Raw genomic sequence first — 15,976 nt, 5'->3', positions numbered from 1 at the left:
AAAACATTACTAATAAATGTAATCAATTGTTATTTATATCTTCAGGAATAAATTTAAACTTTATTCCATTTATTACATGAACTTTAATGTTTTAGGCCCACTTATATATTTTCAAGTATGTTATCTTCGACAACAAAATATTAATATATACACAATATTATAAGACATTTAAAATACAAATTTGTTTATATTTTATACATATAAAATATATTTATATTATAGTAATCTGTAGTTTCCATTAGATTTTTTATTAACTCCCTATTATTTTCATTTTTTTTTTTATTTATATATAAAAATGCAAATGACATTTTGGAGGACTCCTACATCTTCAGGATTCAAGTCAAAAACCATGATTTATATTCAGTGAGTTATCCATAATCTATTTCATTATTTAAACAACTTAGGATTAATTTTTATCAATGGATAATAATTATTTCTTACTTTCCTTGTTAATATTTAGGAAAAAAAAAAAAGAAGATGCTTTTATAAATAGCGGTTATTTAAGACAACTGATTTGAAATTAATTTTATACTTCTATTTCTTTAAACAGTAAAATATAATTACAATATCATTTTAGAATTTCACCTATTAAATAGAATGAAGTTTACAATGGTCAACACTATCTTTGTGAAAATATGATCATTATATAAACTTGTGTATATATGTATGTATATATATATATATGCATACGCTTTTGATAAGAAACTATTTGGAACAGATTGAATTTATTAAATTAAAAATTATTAATAAACAGTAAATATGATCATTTACACACCCTCCTTTCTGGCACTTGCACAGTGGTGATTCATACTGTTGTTGATGAGCTTAGTTTGTTAACCTTTCAAGACAAATATTTTAAAAATGTGTAAGTCTTGTCAGGTAGAAGATATTGATTCAATTACAATATTAGCAGTGGTCCAAATGCTACTTTAATCTCCCCTCCCCCCTCCACAAACCTGAAATAAAAGTGGGTAGTTGTTCATCATAGATCTACAAGAACAGAATAAAACAATTAGCAAGTTAATTTTCTTGTTTAATTAGCAGTGCTATCGCCCAGTCATTAGGATCACAACCAGCTCTCCAAGGTGGGGGAACATCTACACAGACGTTCACACAGTAAACAACCACAGCATACAATATCATCAAGGCCATTCACAGTAAACAACCTAGGGCTACCTTTCCTAGGTGCCGCTGTACTCCACTACCAGAGGCAAGCTATTCCGACAGGTGGTGTCGAGAGCTGGGTTGACTGCACACCTACACCAACATCATAAAATAACCAATACAGACATAACTTTAAAAAGTTTACAGGATGTCTGGCAATATAGAAGAAATTCCCTTACTTTTGCAGGTTTTTTAAAAAAAAATTTCCCTGACCAAGCAAGATTTACTCGAACTGCTATTTAAAACCTTATTAGACATGCATCAAATACTAATGATTATAAATTATTCACCACTATCTTTTTTAACTTAATAAAAGAACTTATACAATGTAGATACACTTAAACTTTGAACTGGCAGTAGGACTTACCAATGGTATTTATTGGACACTGATATAAAAAAAACAAAAAAAAAAACACTTTATTAAATTATGTAAAATAAATTTACAAATATTCATGAATGGACAAAATATTATAAGGGGAGACTATAGACGTGGGGATGCCGATTTGAAAGAAACTTCTTTTGGTGATACTAGAAAATAATAGACACTGCTTTACTTGAATAGTGGCATATGTGATAATAAATATTTTTTATTTTGTCTTTAACATTCTCCACAGATTATACAATAATCTGAGGATACTTAATGACAACTCTATTAGCTTCGGGACTGTCTGTAGAAAGACTCCAGGAAAGAAAGTAACCCCAATCTATGGGGTACTATCTTTAGAATACGTCCGATTGAAAATAAAATAATTTTTTTTTTTTTGTCAAATGTGCAACAATTCAAGTAAAGCAGGGACGTGCCTGAAGGTTCTTGCCAATGGGCCCAAGGAGCCAAGAAAAAAAATTGTTTATATAATTTTGGAAATTTTTTATATGTATGAATTTATTTATATATATATTGTTGATTGTATTAGATAAGTTTAAGTTTATAAAATCTTGTAATGTAGATAAAAAAATGTTTTAGGGAAAAATCAAGTGAGATTAATTTTTAGCATCATTAGAAACCATTAAAATACAAATTTTCATATTAATCAAAGATTTGAAATTTTTGGACTTCATTTGAGAAGGATAATAATTTCTACTGATGCCCTGCATTCACTAAAATAATTCACAACTCCTCACAATCTTATCCAAATCCATCACTACAACTACTGGAAAGCTGAATTTGCACTCTTCTAATCGATATCAATCAATATCTTTTAGATTTTATGCGATTATAAGGGAGAAAAAGTAGTTTCAAATAGAGAAAAACTTCCTGATATCTCTGTAAACTGTATCTCCAGTTCTTATTTGTTTATGAAGGTCCAATTTGTATCATTTCATGCAGTTTAGACAGTCTTAACTCAGTTTGTTTTGTGTAAATTGGTGAAGCTGTGTTAAAGCTACTACAATTTATGTGATTTTGAAAAATTAAAAAAATAAAAGGTTCCAGTAAGCAAAAAATATTTTTCAAAAAAAAACAAAAACTAACACTTAAAGACAAATTTTCACAAAAAAAAAAAAAAAAAAAATTCATTTGGCCCACTTCGCAATGTAAATTGGTAAAAATTGTTATGATACTGTAATCATATCATATATATCAGCCAAATACTTTTTTACTCGATGCTCTCTGTAATACAAGGTAGTCCTCAAACTTAATTTAAAAAAATAATGATTGGATCATCAAGATCACAAGTTAAGCATAGATTTTTATTGAAAATATAAAAATAAAATTTATATTCAAAATATTTAGGTATATGCAGTTATTTTATAACTGATTTAATTATAAAAAAAATTAAATTTAAAATAATAAAAAATTATTTTTCTTTTATAATCATATATCTTATTTTTACTTTATTTATATGTTACTTCTAGCTTAAGCGTATTTATATTAATTACTTCATCATTAATGTTTATATTACATACCTCTCTACCTCTATTTATTTAGTATATTGTCTTTTCTTCATCATATTATATTTATTTTATTCATTCTTTTAAGTTATGTATTTTTATCTTTTATGTATTCTATCTGTGTATATAGATTTTTTTTTTTTTTTAAATAATTTTTTCCCCCTATTATGGATATATCATTTAATGTTTTCCTATTTTTAATATTTTCTTTAATTTTCTAATACTGTTTTCTTTAATATTATTTTCAAATGTAACGTATTCTGTCAATTCCCACTAGTTCTCTATAACATCCTGTCAACAGTTCACTTTCTCACTGACTTCTAGTATGAAAGTTACATTTTTTGTCTTGTTGATTATCTTCCTTTATTCTTATCCCCCTTTTTCCATCTCTTAGTCTGTACTGTATTTTATATTTCTTCTTTTTATCTGTTATTATTTCCATTTTCATTAATTGTCTATAACCTTTTATTATTCTTATTTAATTTTTATGTTTCACTGGACATCTTTTTTATTTTTCATTTACCTTCTTTATTTATGTTTATATCATTATCATTCAATCATTTAAATGTTTGTATATTTTTTTTTTAGCCCTGATGAAGTCCTGCAACATGGGTCCAAACATTGGCTCAGTATAAATAGTTCAATCACTATTTGAGTTTTTTTTTTTACCGCACCCGGACCTACTTCCTTTTATCATCATACACAGTCAATCAATGATCTTCCAATAAATAATTGCATAACTCTGAAATGTGAAATCCAATGTTCGGAGGTTAATACTAGAATTTAATATTTTAAATACTCTTTACTACACAATACCTTGGTTAATTTAAAAAAAATCTTAACAATGTGATACTTTCATTTCTAAGTTCTACACATTATGGGATTTAAATGCACAATATTGCACATTTTGGGTTTTTTACAGTAAGTTTTTCATTTTTTTACTGCATGAAAATCTAGTTTCTATTCATAACTATTCAGAATGTTATCAAAATCCAATGTTACTACAACTGTTGGATAGTTGAAAATCTACCCTTCCAAAGCATATCAATACATTTCAGATTTCATGCCTTTATAAGGAAGAAAAGTTTTAGTCTAGAAAGGTCTTTAGTTCTAATTTGTTTAATCAGGTCCTGGATTGTGTAGTCTAAGGGGACCTAGATCAATGTTAAATGTAGTGTATATCGGTGAAGTCGTGTATATGTTATTGCAATTTTTGTGATCTTTGACACAAATCGATGGACCTTAATGTGATCTTTGGAAGAAAAAAAAATTGATGGCTCTAAAGTAAAACAAAAATTATTTACTTTTTGATAGTTTTGAAAATTTGTATTACAATGTTTTTGTTTTTCTTAAGATACGAAAAGTGAATATCAACTTTGTTTTTATCCATAAAAATATTCCATTCCACTTGCTAGGTCAGATGGTCCAATTATTTCAATATTGTACTCGTATTATAGCAATGGAAGTTATTATGTACCAATCAATTTGTTTCCTTATGTAGAATAAGGAACCAATATTGGCAATTGTATTAAATGATTTTAAATGTATATCAAATCCAAAAAAATGCCTCCAGTAAAGCAGGTAAAAACATTTATTTATAGGAAAAAGAAATTCATTCATTTTTAGGATCCCAATACTTAAAATCAAATTTTGATAGAGAAAAAAATTTTTTACCTGAAGGGTTGTAACTGAGTAATGTAGTAGCTGTAACTCTACGAGTAATCTATTGAAATAATCCGGACTGACACACTGAGTAAAATGGTAGATTCTGCTGGACAAAAACAAGTTTTTTGTCAGCATATTTTTAATATACAATACGAGGGCTGTCCAGAAAGTAACAGACATTTTGAAATAAACAATTCACAAATTGAAAGACTCAAAGTTTATTATACACATTTGAAAGGTACATTCTTAAGCTATTTTTCTACATAATTGCCATTCAAATTGAGACATTATTTACAGTGGCACAAATTTTTTAATGCCCTCTCTGTAGAAATCTGCCGCCTGAGATTTCAATCACTGGTCTACACCGCCATACAGTTCTGTGTCAGCATCAATGCGTAGTTTATTTACCGAGCCATTTTTTCATTGCTGGGAAAAGGTGGTAATCGCTCGGCATCAAATCCGGGCTGTATGGTGGATGGTCCAACACCTCCCATCCAAAACCATCCAAGAGTGCCCAGGTATCATTGGCCGTATTGATGGTATATTTCAATTGGCCTGTTGTTTCAGCCAACAAAAACTGAATCAGAGGCCACATTTCACAAGTGGCAGAATTTTCTATTGCAGGGCACATTTTGACAACTGACAGGGAACAAAGTGAGGAACACACAGTCCTCACGCTACAACAGCTGGATGCGTACTAAATGTAGGAACGTTTGGACACCATGATAGGCCAAAAAATCTGTTACTTTCTGGACAGCCCTCGTATTTCCAAGGCATATCCTCTGAGGCTGCTAAAAATATTAAGAGCTCCCAAAAATAGTTTTAAATGAGTTAAACCATATGTTCAGGCCACTTTTATTCCATTACCCCAATTATATAAATTCCAAACTCACCATATTTCAACAGTGTAGGAATCTTTAAGTGAATTGTTACTAGTAGAGGTAATTCCTATCTATGGCCATTATAACCTCTTCAACAACATATGTGGAATGAAAAAATGCCCCATGCTCAATGAACTCTGTTTTTCTAGATCAGAGATTAAGCTCAATTGTGATTTTTTATTAGAGTGAATTATCATAAAAATCGCTATCAGTAGTGAAGGTAAGACAACCTTCTTGAGAGCAAGTGTTTTAAAAATAGAATACCAACTATGAATCCACTGGTAAAAATTTAAATTCAATTATAACAATTTATTTTCTTTGCCAGCATAATGTCGGGACTTTTAACAGTTAAAAAAATACCATCACCTAATCACCACCTAGAGTTTTTTTATAGTTGAAGATCATAGACTGGAGGCAGAGATAAAAACTGGTCCAGGTAAGAGACACTTGGATCAGGGGACTCCTCTACATTGCAGGGTGGCAGAAGATAGATAAGGAAGAAGATATGATAAGATCAAAAGAGGTCAAAATTTAATATTCTGAATGATACTGGACCATTTATTTATTGGTTCAATTTTTTACTAATCCCCTCCCCCTTACATATCTAGTAAATCAATGGAATGTATGCTATAGATTCATTGGTATAATTAATTTAATGGGAAAAGGCAGTTATTTTTTTTTTAATATGCTGACAAGTGGTTGAAACAAAATGACGGATAAGAATTTTATGTTTCTAAGGATCATCTCAGGGTGACTATGAATTCAGCATCTACATATTACAAAAAAAAAATAATCCTAGTAGTCTCAATAAGACTAACTAAATGAATGAGTTTTAGATATTTTAAATTGATCAACAAATTTTTCCAAAAATCATTTAAAACTGTGAATATGGTTATTCATCAATTAGAGGGCTTGTAATTGTATATTTTTTTCTGTTATGGCAGCTTTTGTAGTTGCTTCTCTGTTTAACGAAAACTTCACATAAAAATAATGACAACTTTTTGCAGAAAGAGCTAAAATGTAAAATGGGTTGGAAAAGATTTTAGAGTGATTGTTCAAACCTATATTTGTTAATGGAGAGTTGTTTTACAACCCTATAAATATGAAATTTATGCAAGTTTAGATTAAATACCTACATTTTTTTAAAAATCGGGATTATCCTTTCTAGGACCAGGAAAGTAGTTTATTTACATTTTAATCTGTCCAAAGAAGGTGATAACAAGTTAGCAAATATATGCCATCAAGGCTAATTCAGTTTTTGGATAAAACAAAATGTTAATTAACCACTTTGGCATATATCATTGATTACATTGTTTAGCCTTAAAGTTTTCTCATTGTTAAGCACTTCCCCTCCCTGGTGGTAGAAGCACGAAAAATCCTAATTTTTAACTGCTTTTTTGAGGAGTTAAATCTAACTCCACATATATTTCATGAAAACAGTGTTGTAAATCAATTCTTCGTAAACAAATATTTGTTTGTTTTCCAAAAAAAATGTTGCAACGATCATTCAGGATTCATTTATAAAAAATAATATTTTATCACACCTATACTATTGGGAAACAGTATATGGGCCAATATCAATTTTATCCACAGCTTCCACTTACGCATATGCTAATGTATTTTCCTGGACACATCTATAATTCAAAATCTACCCTTCTGTTTTGACCAAAGCTAAAGGGAAGTTAAAGATTATTGCAAAAGTTAATTTAGTATTAATTTTATCCTCTAATTTGGCTTATGTATGCGTAAAAATACTTTCCTGGACACAACTATAATTATAAAACTGTTCATCCCATATGGTCCAGTCAAATGGAAGTTTGAAGTAGAAAGTTCTGGTGTAATTATCTTCAGTTGCTTATAGTATATATTTCAGGGTGCTTAACACAAATCTAAAGTTGTTCAACAAAAGTTTTTCACAGCAAATATGAGAAATCATAAAAAGAAATACTAAACATATACATCATAAAATATTGTGATGAAGTTTGAATACTATAAAATACCCTTTAACTGCTTAATTTATCTAACTGTGTTAGTATTCTAAACTCTTAATTTTAGGTACCAATTATAGCTATTTTTTCTTTTTTGATTCCATATAAACTTCATTTTCCTTATCAACACTCAGTTTAAATATACCATTTTTGTTGAACTATAGAATCATCACACATCCTGTTTTGAACTAATTTTATTACATTTTCTCTTCCCAAGATCTGTGATAATTGAAAGGTTTGTACTTGATATTAATATAAACTGTATTTAGTCTCTCATCAGGAAAATGAGAAACAAAAATGAATAATGAACTGACTACAAAGCTTACAAAAATAAACCATGAATCGACTTGAAAGCTTTAACTTGGTCTGACTAAAATTTTTCAAGATTAAATCAGAATATAATTCAACCCCTCACTTTACAGGAGACAATTTAAGAAAAAAATCTTTAAGCAAATGCGGTAAATTTTTCAGGTTTTTGACAAAAAAAGGATAAAAAAGCAACAACTTCATAAAGAAGAACACACATTTAATGCTATTAAGGAATTTTCACAACCAAAATAATGTTAATCGTGACATTTATTTTTTTCAAATGTCTTATTTTCTCCAATAAATGAATTTTAGTATCAATCACAACGAAATATAATTTAAATTAAATTTTTGAACAACTTTAAATTTAATCCCCATCAATACAACGAAGAAGACACACATTATCATATTATGGTGTCATAGTGGGTATATATTTTATTGCTATAAGCGACAACAATAAATGATATGGTTGAATGATTAATATATAGTTACTGATAATAAAAATAGAGAGGCTTCGCAAACCTGAAGGTCCGATGCCAAAGCCACCAATCACGGTTTGCATATATATGTCCAACGAACACCACTGAAACCCTAATTCACAAGATCAGCCAGCCTTAATGCAACCATCTTATCTACATTTCAGTTTACTCCTCAGATGTTAATCTGTCAGATCAGGACTTATTAAATTTTTCAGAGATTGGTTGGTTTCTAAACCTAACAACTTTACATGCTTAATTTATTTGCCACAATGCTGTCAGCTCAATTACATTGAAGTAAGTACCGATAGTTTAACTAACCTCTTTAGAGTTTTTGAAATGAGAATTGGTTGGTTTGTAATCAACTAAAATAATAATTGATAGTTATTAAGAAAGTAATGAGAAAAAAATTATAAGGTAAGTTACACTAGAGCCATTGGATATATAATGACCATTTTAGGAAAAATCATTCATGTACTAGTCTATCTATGTGGTTCATAAACCAAGTTGTATTTTCAAGAATAAGCGGGAGACAGTTCAGAAATTAGTTTTATTAAAAATAAAAAATAACTTATCAAAATATGTGTTGACTAACTAATCATTTAAAATCACTTACCTTCCCAAAAAGGCCCGCCAAAGCTGTGGGTGGGATTTCGCTAGGGTACTATCTTTTTCACTGAACATTCTTGCTAACAGAGAAACAGCTCCTAGCCGCTCTTCTTCAATAGATGATTTAAGTTTAACCTTAAAAAATAAATAAATAAAATTTAATAATTTCCCCATGGCATATAAAAAAAGAAGAGGTCAGAAATCACATAATCTTACCTCAAGTTGTGGTAGAACAGATAGTAACACACTAGGACAAATTTTATTTAATTCATAAATCAAATCATAAACTTTGGTATAGATCATTAGTCCTTTTTCTTCCTTACCCATTATAAGAACGTGGTTAAAAAACTAGAAAAAAAATTTGTTATATTTAAGTATAAGTTTTAAAAATCAAAACAACAGGATCTCTTGAGTCCATATATTCCAAAAATATCAAAAGTTTGTTAGTATGATGCAATATAACGTGATAAAAAACAATTCTTATGTAAATGCATAAAACAATCAATGACAATTATTGTATCACAGAATAATGAGTGTCAATACAAAGCAAAAGGATGATGTGCAATGGACTTTTTTTTAAAGATAAAATAATAGAATACTTTTTTTATTTTAAAAAAATGAACAAATCCTTCAAAGTTCCATGTGCTAAAGTAAATATGAATGGATAATAACAATTCATGAAATTTTTTTTGTTTTGTTTTGTATCTCCATACTCAATACATTAAATAATCCTAATGCAATAGCATTACAACTGGTTTGTTTAATTTATGTGTTCCAGCAGGAAGTCCAGTTATAGGCCAATGAACAGATAACATATTAAATAATACCTAAAACATTAGTAGTTTGTTTAAAGTAGTAATTATAGTAACCAATGGTACACTTAATATAATTAACATACTCCTTGAATATATGGCTCAAGAGTATCACTTGTCTTAACTATAAGATCCTTAGCAAGAAGATAAGCATTTTTTCTTTGGGACTTCGCTGGTTCCACGACATTCATAAGTATGATGTTCAGGAGTTCGTTGGAAACAATGTCTGACTCAGTTATCAGGGGGCATAGTACATCTAGCATAAAACTCTTCACTTTACCAGAATGTTCATCACTGTACAAAACAAATGGAAATTAATATATTGAGCATCTTAACTTGCTAAATTCTAACAATCAATTTATTTGCTACTTACTTGACTATTTTGAACATAAGGCTAAATAGGCCACAGAAAATTTCTTGACAATCTTCTAACTCAAAGCACATATTGAAAGACTTAACATATGCAAGATTTTCTAAAAGGTAGAAATATCTCTTAAATGCTGGATCTTTAGGGTCTTTTAAACCAGAAAGTTGTTTGATTAAAAATTGAAAAATGGTCTGAAAAAATAAAAATAAATATTGAACATATAAATTTATAATTGTGAATTAATTTATTTAAATGATTAAAGGAAAAACCAAAGTAATTATGTTTATTATCTGGTAAACATAATTTATTAATATAAACCATACAAACAATATCTTTAATATAAGTATCTATTAGTATACACAACATCTTACCTAAAGTAATAAAACATCATATATTTAATTAAATTGAAAATATTTTTAAAATGATTTTGTTGCTGAATTTCAGGCTATAGGCAATGTTTTTAAGAAGTGTGGGATTTCCAGAAACTGCATATATTACACTATTTAACTAATTTAATCATCGTTCATAAGGTCTGTGAAGTTGCTAATATTATTATTTTATTAGATCCAGCATTACGAATTATTTACTAGTATCACAAAATTATTAAGTATAGGTATCGTTTACTAGGTTTTTGAGGATGCATGTTTCAATTTATTGTTACTTATGCAATTTTCTTCTATATAGGTATTGTTTATTGTGTTTTGGGGGTCCTTAATCCGTTTTTTGAACCAGATTTTTAATGACACATGCACATTTCGAATCATTTTTACTTTTGTAGTTTTCATCAATTTGGAGATGACTAATTGTGTTTTCAGGTAGAGGTTCTGAATCTATTGAGTTAGTGGGATTATTGATCACACATGTGCATTTCAGTTTTTAGTTACTTTTGGAGTTTTCTGCAAACTAGTTACTAAGCTTCTTACTATAGTTTCTTTATTTATTTTACATTTGTGTGTTAATGCATCCAACGTTTCGGACGGATTGTCTATCTTCAGGGCCTTTAAAGTCTTCTTTCGTTTTTTCTGTCATTTCTTTTTCAATTTCTGCTTGAAATTTGTCATTAATTAATAAAAAACCTTTTTACACTGTAAATATAGACACACTCACAATCTGTCCGAAATGTTGGAAGCATTAACACACAAATGTAAAATAAATAAAGAAAGAAACTAAAGTAAAAAGGCTAACAAATAATAAATTCCAGAAAAGAAAAAGAGCAATTAAGAACAAAATTGGCCTCAGTAGGTCATTCGTGGGAGTAGTAGTTTCCATGATATTTGAAAAAAATATTGATTTTTCGTTATTTGAAAAAAAACCTTTCTTTTTTGAAAAGCTGTGAATTGGGGACTATTGAACATAAACAGTTCTATTAGTGTTCGTATTTAAGAAAATTTACTCTACTCCAAATAATTTTCTATCAGGTTTTTAAGTGTTGTATATAGCTTTAAAGATATGATATGTAACTTCGATGGTATTTTTTTCTCTTGTAATGTTTAGAAACAGTTGCCAATTCAACACTTTATTCCCTCTCTGAACTATGGTTGAAAGTCATCAATTGTGACAAATAACTACATATAGTTTTTATTAAAGTGATAAAAATTTGGGGTGAAATAACTTTTTTTTCCACAGGCTCTTCGACTACAATAAGAAGACCATTTTACGAACTAAAAATCTCAGTGGAAGCTGAGCTGTAGGGAAAAACATTGAAATTTTTCATCCATTTTTTATATAATTTCTATACTGGGTATATTATTTCAATATTATTCTAAATTAAATGTTATTCCTAGCAAAAATTTATCTATTACTAGAATTAAAGAAAATTAAAATATGCAACGAATAAGTATATTAGATTTTAATGAATTTGTTCAGGGACTATGGTTGAAGTCAGATGAGCAAGAACAACAATGTTTACCAACCGTACCTAGTGATTCTATGTAGTGACTTTAAATGTCAGTATTTAGAGAAATGATAGTTATAAATTCAGAATCTTTCAAATTTAAATACAATACAACCTGGTGTAACTCTTTCATTCACATACATGCAGGGAGTCACACTTTCTCTTTCACTTAGGCTATTGCTTTTTTTCCTAAAGAATAGGGGAATAGTGAATTCTTCAGTAAAAAAATTGTGAGGAATGATAATAATGATATAGGAATATTATGTGAAAGATATGATTTCATTAATTTAATGGGAATAGCATATTGCATTGGAGATAGCTATGAGAGATTTGCTGCATGCAGGTTGGGCAGACAATAGTAAATTTTAATGCGCAAATTTTGGCTGATACTGACATTGAAATCATCTCTTTATTATTTTATATTGATATTATTTCTGTGGCTGTCACACAAAATGAAAGCTTGACCCTCCACCATGGTTAGAATAGGGTGGTAACTTGTAGATAAACCCCCTGTATGTAAGAAATGACCGGGAAGGGGGTCATAAACAAAAAAAAAAGACACCTAGACACAAAGATAGTGGCCTTCAGGGACTACACATTTGAACAGGTCACTGACTTCATATATTTAGGCCCAAAGTGACCTAGAACAATCGTGCGGACATTAAGATTATAAGGAAAATAATTTCTGCTAACCAGAGCTGTGGGCTAAAGAAAATAGATCAGCTGTAGATTTACAATTCATTTAAAGAATATTTGGAAATCTGAGTACAGTAAATCTTAATTTCAACACAAATATAAAGAAAAACAATTAAAAATGTTATAAAACTGTGCTTGTTTTATAACCCTCAAATTTTATGTTTCTTGCATATTATTTGAACTATAGATAATACAAATATACCTAGTACATAGTATTTATCAGGTGCAGATGGCTTTCTACAATACGCATACATGTGTATGATAATTCTTCCTAGAATGCAAAGACTATTAACAAGAACATGTGGTATTAATGAGAAAGTTTTATAAACGGAAAAGAATTAGTCCACAAAAATTGGTATAATCAAGAAAGGAGGCCACCGACCTTAAAAAGAAGCTTACCTTCACTTTATCCTGATCTTTGTATGGTGCTTCTGGAGCATAAACCCTAAGAACATCTGCTATACAACATGCTATCAATAATTGTACATCTCTGCTAGGGTACTGTAAAAAATGATCTTCAGCCAGATGAATTGCTAGAGGTATATATTGTTGGTACATACCCTCATCTTGACCCATAGCCTGCAGTGTATGAGCCAATGTCTACAAAAACAAATAATAAGTCAAAAACAATCAAACAAAGATAAGTGTATAATTAACATTTTTTTAAAGTTAATCCATAGTTATTATCAGAAATACAATATTTAAATTTTAAAATAATTAAGTTAAACAATAATCATCTGACAAAATCAAATACCATATTAGAAGGAACATAAGTCGAGGTTTTCGGACTCAATTCAGGAAATTTTTAGTTTAGCTAAACTTAGAAATTTAAAGTCACTTTATCACTTATTTTCGTTTTCATTCTTGAGATGGGGGAATCAATAATAAGTGATGACTCATGTTCACTTATTTGAGGAGATAAAATGCAATAAAAAAAGTTTCTTATAAATGTGATCATAGATGATACAAATGTTTAAGGCAGATAGTAAGTAACTGAGAGTTGAAAACCAAAACAAATGTTATATATAACCAAGCTATTTAGCTTAACAATTTTATATACTTTTGGGGTACCAAATCTGAATTATTGGCCACACCAGGTTCACAATGAAAAGAGAAATAAACAACAAAATATTAGAACTTTCTCAATTTTTGTTTATAACATGAAAACTAACATTTTTCAAAGATAATCAAACTTTTTATTTATCAGAGACTAATGCTCAACAAACTTGCTAAAATCAGTACTCAGAAACCAACCAAAATGAATTTAACAGATTAGGTTTGAAATTATATTTCAATTTGGGTACCTCCATTCTAATTTCAAAGCTTCATCAAAATACTTCTTAAGTATCATTTTTAAGAGATGCTATTTGTTTGAGCAGTACTTAATCAAAGTATGTAACTTTCTTTAGGGAAAATGAATATCAGATTTGAAAATTAATACATAATTTAATTCTTCTATTCCTATATTTTTCCTCAGAATAAACTTTCAAAATGAAGGGTCAACGTTTATTTGAGGCAATGAAATGAGGCATGGCGCCTGGATAAATACTAATACTGACAGGGAAAACAAACAATTAATCCAATTGAGAGTTCAAACCAATAAACATATGTTTTATTATTTCATCCTAAAATAATTAATAAGTTGCCAAATAATTCACTGAGTTTATATAATCTAAGCACATGGTGAGGATGTCTGTCTGGCAGGTGTGCTTTCTATGCTAAATGAAGCCAGTACAAATGTAGAGCTTAATTTTTTTTCTCAAGGAAAAATTAGTATAGTCTGTCAGAACTGTTTGAAAGATGAATTCTGGGGGATTCAATCCTTAAGTGCTAAAAATTCCAATCTTTCCACAAATTTTTTCCAAAAATTCTAAACTATCAACATTTTTATACAAATGAAATATAATTATTATTTTATTATTATGGAACATAATCCCTTTAGTGGTTTCCACCCACTCAGTATTCCACAGATCTCAAACGGGTGTTCCGCCAAATAATTGATCAAGAAATTAAATTTTTTAGTATTCCAAACATTTTGATAATTTTACATATCGATGTAATGTTCCACAACACTCATACACCCGAGTTTTCCAGTTTTAAAAATTTTTCATTTAGCAATGAGATTCTCAAGGCACAGCCGTTGTTCACCATTTAAAAATGTCTTTCCCATTATGTCTGATGGAGCCATTCCCTTGTCTACCACCTCAACACATTCCCAGCTGCCTTTTTCCCAATTAGGTATCACCCTCATCTTCTTTCAAAAATCTATCCCCAAGTAGAGTTTGTGGTTGAGTTTAGGTATCATTAGGAATTCAATTAATAACATCTTTTTCCCGAATTTGGCTGGTAGTGTTACTTTTCCAATAACTGTGGTCTGTGCCCCATCTGCAAGACTGAGTTCCACTGACCCACCATGTTTCAGCATCCAATAATAATGACGTCGCTCCTGAGTCCAGAAGTCCTAATACGCCTTTACCTAAAATATTAACGGTTAGGAATGGCCTATTATCCTTAGGGATTTTTGTCATTAATAAGACAGCATTTCCATGAAATGTTTCTCTTGTGGTTTCCAACCACTACAACCACTCTATTGAGTTCCACATGGACTTTGGGGTTTTGTCCATTTATGTCTGACCCCCTGATCTCGCTTTTTTGGTTCGGGACAGTCTTTTGAAGTGTGGCCCTTCTTCCTACAATTCCAGCACGTCAGTACCCTACAGTCTCTGTACAGTGCCCCAAGCTAGAGCACCTAACGTATAACACTACAACAAGTTATATTATGGGGTGATTGCCCCTGAGCGGTGTCTGCTTCGTTTAATTGAGGTCTTTGGGTTTGCTGGTGTGATGGAATCGATTGTATACTGGACTGGTAGGATAAGTCTGGTTTTAAAAGACCTTTTTTCCCCACTGGTGGTCTATGATTTTCTATCTTCCAATTAGCCTCCTCTAGTCGATGACCCAGTGTCACAAGATCCTTGACTGATCCTATATTCTGTAATGCAAGACGATCCTGGTAGTACAGGAGCTTATTATTCTCAACATTTCTTGCTCAGAAGGAAGGTCACTCAGGCAGTGAAAGTAATTGCTCATCGCAGCAGCGTACACGCCTATTGACTTCTCCGATCCTTGGGTCCGTTTCCTTATTTCGTCCCATAGCCTATTGTCATAATCCTGCATCTCGAACTCTGCTACCAGTTGTTCCCATGTGGATACTTCTCTTTTCAGTGC

The 15,976-nt window shown here is 30.0% G+C and overlaps 1 protein-coding gene across 2 annotated transcripts in view; it reads right to left on the bottom strand.

The window, feature by feature from the left end:
• The window catches only part of pds5 (cohesin associated factor B pds5), an 86,652-nt gene that overhangs the window by 61,524 nt on the left and 9,152 nt on the right, over positions 1-15,976 (bottom strand). For both annotated transcript variants that reach the window (XM_014424380.3, XM_014424379.3), the window contains exons 3-7: positions 13,148-13,348; positions 10,165-10,349; positions 9,878-10,085; positions 9,196-9,327; positions 8,987-9,114 (exon numbers count right to left, since the gene is read on the bottom strand). In XM_014424380.3, coding sequence (XP_014279866.1) covers positions 8,987-9,114; positions 9,196-9,327; positions 9,878-10,085; positions 10,165-10,349; positions 13,148-13,348 — 854 coding nt within the window. The remainder of the gene's footprint in view (positions 1-8,986; positions 9,115-9,195; positions 9,328-9,877; positions 10,086-10,164; positions 10,350-13,147; positions 13,349-15,976) is intronic.

The sequence above is a fragment of the Halyomorpha halys genome, unplaced genomic scaffold, assembly GCF_000696795.3.
Source record: "Halyomorpha halys isolate HHAL.00 unplaced genomic scaffold, Hhal_1.1 Scaffold468.1, whole genome shotgun sequence".
NCBI classification, from domain to species: Eukaryota; Metazoa; Arthropoda; class Insecta; order Hemiptera; family Pentatomidae; genus Halyomorpha; species Halyomorpha halys.
This window is presented reverse-complemented; position numbering and strand designations above follow the sequence as displayed.